General features: G+C 32.5%; 1 protein-coding gene across 1 annotated transcript; it reads right to left on the bottom strand.

The window, feature by feature from the left end:
• Positions 1-217: 217 nt before the first annotated feature.
• On the bottom strand, positions 218-4,314 carry LOC149771659 (uncharacterized). The gene has a single exon (XM_089948267.1). It carries the CDS (start codon positions 4,172-4,174, stop codon positions 2,705-2,707), a length of 1,470 nt encoding a protein of 489 aa, XP_089804393.1. The 5' UTR covers positions 4,175-4,314; the 3' UTR covers positions 218-2,704.
• Positions 4,315-5,068: the final 754 nt, after the last annotated feature.

The following is a 5,068-nucleotide window of genomic DNA, read 5'->3' as shown; positions in this document are numbered from 1 at the left end:
AAACAATGTGCACAATTACACATAAAATAGAGTTTTCTTCTTTAATGTATAGTGCTGTGCTTGTCAAATTTAATTTCATATTTATGAACACATCAATAGCACAGTACAATGACACATACTGACTGAAGTCAGGAACAGGTAAAATGATTAGTACAGCACTGTAAAATTAAATTAGACATGAAAGAAAATATTAGTTGCAAGAAGATGCTTACCACAGAAAAAAAGGTTTATTTCATAGTTTATCAAAATCAACTATTAGCATACATATCAGAAATTCGAAATTTTAACTTATAATACAGCATACAGAATATGAATTCAATTTTACTGTTCTGAAGTTAAATATCCTGCCTATTTCAATAGTTATGCAAAAGAGGATCTCCTCTCCTGGAAATCTTAAGTAAAGTTACTTCTAAATCATACCAACTTGTTCACAAGTTTTCAAAGCTTACAACTGTGATCTGATGTACATTTTACTTATCAACGTATTGATACGTCTCCACCCATGAAATGCTATACACTTGTGCAGCCTTTATTACTGGTGAGAAAAAATCCAAATTTGTAAAGGAACAGGAGACTGTTGAACAATACTGTCAATATCGTCGGATACACATATTTATCATAACTGAGGCCGTAGACATATTCAGAAAACAATTACCATGAATTGTCCATCAATCTATCTTGTCTTTCTTCTTCGTCATCTTCATCTGCAACTTTGGATTCCTCGGTATTGGAAATATAGGGTTCAAACTGGTACAGATTAATTTGGGTGACGATACCAAGTGAGCCTTTGTTTACAACAAATGTTCAAAATGTGACGTCACGCTTTGTTTTCACTAAATACTGGAAGTGGTCGGCGGTTGCATTTGGTTATTATCATAGACAGGTGCAAATGCGATATTACGTAGGCTCCCACACAGTTATTACTGAAAATTTTTCAATCGGATTTTTTAAATTCGTATTTTGAATATATATTATCTTTCACCAAAAAATGAACTGAATAAATGTAGATACTGTTGTGGCACTTTAAAACATTCGAAAATATACAGTGTTGACACAAAATTTATATCAATAAATATAACAGGATTAGATAATGTTTGCTTTGTCTAAATTAATCTATGATCATTGTTTTTTTAAATTATATATTTAACTCAGTACAAGGATAGAAATGTTTTTAAACTTACAGTACTGGAAGTTATTTACTGTTGATATAAAATTTATGGCTTATGGTAGTGAAGTGCTAATGTATTCCATTAACATGTGTCAACACCTATTCCAATCAATAGTAGGTGAGTAGGACAATGTTACCTTTAACTTAATTAACACATTTTTATTATGCCATTTTTATGACATTGTGTGCCTGTGTGAAAAATAACCATTTATGTTTATAGTTTATCATATACAGACATTTTAAAATTAATAACATTGCAGTTAAGACTGTGTGGTTCTATATGCCTTTTCTGAGATGCAGTGTATCTGGAATTTGTCTCCCAATTACCGGTTATCCATTTATGGCTTGCATAGCAAATCCAACATTTTTCTTGGTAATTTATGCGGCAAAAACACCATACAATAATAGCACAGTTTTATTATCACTTTCTATGACTTGTCAGGCTGTGTATGCCTCTCTTATGAAACATCGAAAGGTTTGCTGAATTTGTCAACCTATGTTTTGCCAATCAGTCAAATGAACAGTTAAGAAAATAATCAACATTTAAAATGTTTTTTTCTCCAGACTTTATCATTAATTATAATTACGTTGAAAACTAGTCCTTCCATTTGGTTAAATTATTCGTCAATATAATTTACAATATACATTTTCCTAATTGACTTCGCACGACTCTGTCAGGCTTTATCGAGCTTTGTATGTCAAGCATTTTATAATTAGGACATACTGAAATATTGCATTTACTTTCGATAATCACTCAAATGAATAATTTATCAAATGATAAACATTTTTACATACAATTTTCTTAATATTCTAATTTGAACTTTGCTGCCAAATTTTATTGGTTATTTAATTTGGCATAATTATGTTGAAAACATCCTTCAGTCTGATTATTTATTCGCAAATATAATTTACATTATAAATACATTATCTAAAATGACTTTTATGACTCTGTCAGGCTTTGTGAGGAGTTGTTAATCTTTGCATGACTTTGTCTGGCTTTGTGTGATTAGTATACATGTATATTGAAAAAAATTACTTTCTTTCGATAAGTTCAAAGAACAATTTATTAAGTAATAAACAGTTTACATATGATTTTGTCATACTTTGTTATCACTTTCTCATTATTTGATTTCGAATTAGTACTCTGTCATCCAATTTTATGTCATTTAAATTTGCATAAATATTTGAAAACTAGTCTTTCGGCTTTGTTAATTTATTCATCAATATAATTAACAATATAAATACGCATTTTTTATTTGACTTCGCATGGCTTTGTAAGGCTTAGCAGGACCCATTTTAAATGTCATCTGTGCTGAAACATTTTATGACACAGTTCACATTTTTTATGGCTTTTCTCCAATATGTATTCTCACATACATTTTTAAAGAGGTTAAACTGATTAAACCTTTCATCACATACTTCAGATGAATTGTTTCTCTCAAGTATGACTGCTCTTGTGAAATTTAAAATTTTCATGGCAACTAAACCTTGTATTTAAAACTTCACATTTGCATGGTTTCTCTTCAGTATGAATCATCATGTGCAGTTTTGAATATCCATTCCATTTTGAGTAAAACTTTCATTACATACTTTACACTTAAATGGCTTTTCTCCAGTATGAATCCTCGTGTGCAGCTTGAAATATCTGCTGCAACTTGAACATTTGCTCCCATACTTCACAGTTGTAAGGTTTTCTCCAGTATGAATCCTCATGTGCAGTTTTAAAGTTCTATTCTGAGTAAAGCTTTTATCACATACTTCACACTTAAATGGTTTTTCTCCAGTATGAATCCTCATGTGCTGTTTTAAATTTCTATTTTGAGCAAAGCTTTCATCACATACTTCACATTTAAATGGTGTTTCTCCAGTATGAATGCACATGTGCTCTTTTATATTTCTACTACAAGTAAACATTTTATCACATACTTCACACTTAAATGGTTTTTCTCCAGTATGAATCCTCATGTGCTGTTTTAAACTTCCATTCTGAGTAAAGCTTTCATCACACACTTCACACTTAAATGGTTTTTCTCCAGTATGAATCCTCAAGTGCTGTTTTAAAATGCTGTTCCGAGTATAGCTTTCGTCACATACCTTACACTTAAATGGTTTTTCTCCAGTATGAATCCTCAAGTGCTGATTTAAATTTCCACTACGAGAAAACCTTTCATCACATACTTCACATTTAAATGGTTTTTCTCCAGTATGAATCCTTAAGTGCTGTTTTAAAATGCTGTTCCGAGTAAAGCTTTTATCACAAACCACACACTTAAATGGTCTTTCTCCAGCATGAATCCTCAAGTGCTGTTTTAAATTTCCACTCTGAATAAAGCTTTCATCACATACCTCACACTTAAATGTTTTTTCTCCAGCATGAATCCTCAAGTGCAGTTTCAAAGTGCTGTTTCGAGCAAAGCTTTCATCACATACTTCACACTTAAATGGTTTTTCTCCAGTATGAATTCTCAAGTGCTGTTTTAAAGTGCTCTTCCGAGTAAAGCTTTCATCACATACTTCACACTTAAATGGTTTCTCTCCAGTATGAATTCTCAAGTGCTGTTTTAAATTTACATTCTGAGTAAAGCTTTCATCACATACCTCGCACTTAAATGGTTTTTCTCCAGCATGAATCCTCAAGTGCTGATTTAAATTTGCATTATGAAAAAAGCTTTCAAAGCAAATTTCACATTTAAATGGTTTTTCTCCAGTATGAATCCTCAAGTGCTGTTTTAAAGTGCTGTTCCGAGTAAAGCTTTCATCACATACTTCACACTTAAATGGTTTTTCTCCAGTATGAATCCTCAAGTGCCGTTTTAAAATGCTGTTCCGAGTAAAGCTTTCATCACATACTTCACACTTAAATGGTTTTTCTCCAGTATGAATGCGCATATGTTCTTTTATATTTCTACTACGAGTAAACATTTTATCACATACTTCACACTTAAATGGTTTTCCTCCAGCATGAATCCGCATGTGATGTTTTAAAGTTCCATTATGAGCAAACATTTTATCACACACTTCACACTTAAATGGTTTTCTCCAGTCTATCTATCTCTTTGCATTAGATTTATTTCTTGTCCTCCCGGACATGTACGACGTTCTTGCCCCAGTCTTGTGCTAGATGTACAATATTAAATAAAATCCAATACGAGCCCTGGAGAAAGCTCCGGATTCTCATTGGCTCGTTCGCAGGAAGTTGATCATTCTAAAATCAGAATAGAAAAGACTTTGGTTAAAGAAAGTTAGTGTTACAATGTAAAAGAAGAATTTATATTTAATTGAAAATGATTTTTTTTTTTAAATGCCAGAAAGATGCATGCTAATAATGAGCCTTTTATTTTTACAGGTTAAGCTTTGAATTGAAAATTCAATTGATGAACCTAGTTCTGTAATGTTTTATTTGCCCAAGCCACACAAGCCAAGACCGGTACCACATATTACATTTTTGGGTAACATGGTTACGTTAGAATTGTATTTAATGTCATATATTTAGTGATATAATATATGTCAGTCAGTTAAATCATCAGTAGTGAATGGGGTCACTTTAGCGACAATGGGAATTAGCATTAGAAAAACCACCCTGGGTCACTTTGGCGACAATGGAAATTTAACATTAACCACCCTGGCTCACTTTGGCGACAATGGAAATTTAACATGGGCAAAAAACCCTGGGTCACTTTGGCGAAAAGGGAATTTAACATTGGAGAAGGGAAAAAAAATGTCTAGGGACATTCTAGGGACAAAGGCATTCGAACAATGGAAATTTAACATGGCAGATATTGCTGGGTCACTCTAGGGACAATGGGAATTGAACATGGGGAATAGAGTTTGGGCTTGTCTAGGGACAAGGGGAATTGAATATGGGGAATAGAGTTTGGGCCTGTATAGGGACAAGGGGAA

Source organism: Sinohyriopsis cumingii, unplaced genomic scaffold (assembly GCF_028554795.1).
Source record: "Sinohyriopsis cumingii isolate HCF-2022 unplaced genomic scaffold, ASM2855479v2 utg001747l, whole genome shotgun sequence".
Taxonomy (NCBI): domain Eukaryota; kingdom Metazoa; phylum Mollusca; class Bivalvia; order Unionida; family Unionidae; genus Sinohyriopsis; species Sinohyriopsis cumingii.
Note: the sequence above shows the minus strand (reverse complement) of the source record. Positions and strands in the feature narration are given on the sequence as shown.

Coding starts and splice junctions, on each gene's coding strand:
- LOC149771659 (XM_089948267.1), bottom strand. CDS start 4,174: ATGTTTGCTCATAATGGAACTTTAAAACATCACATGCGGATTCATGCT.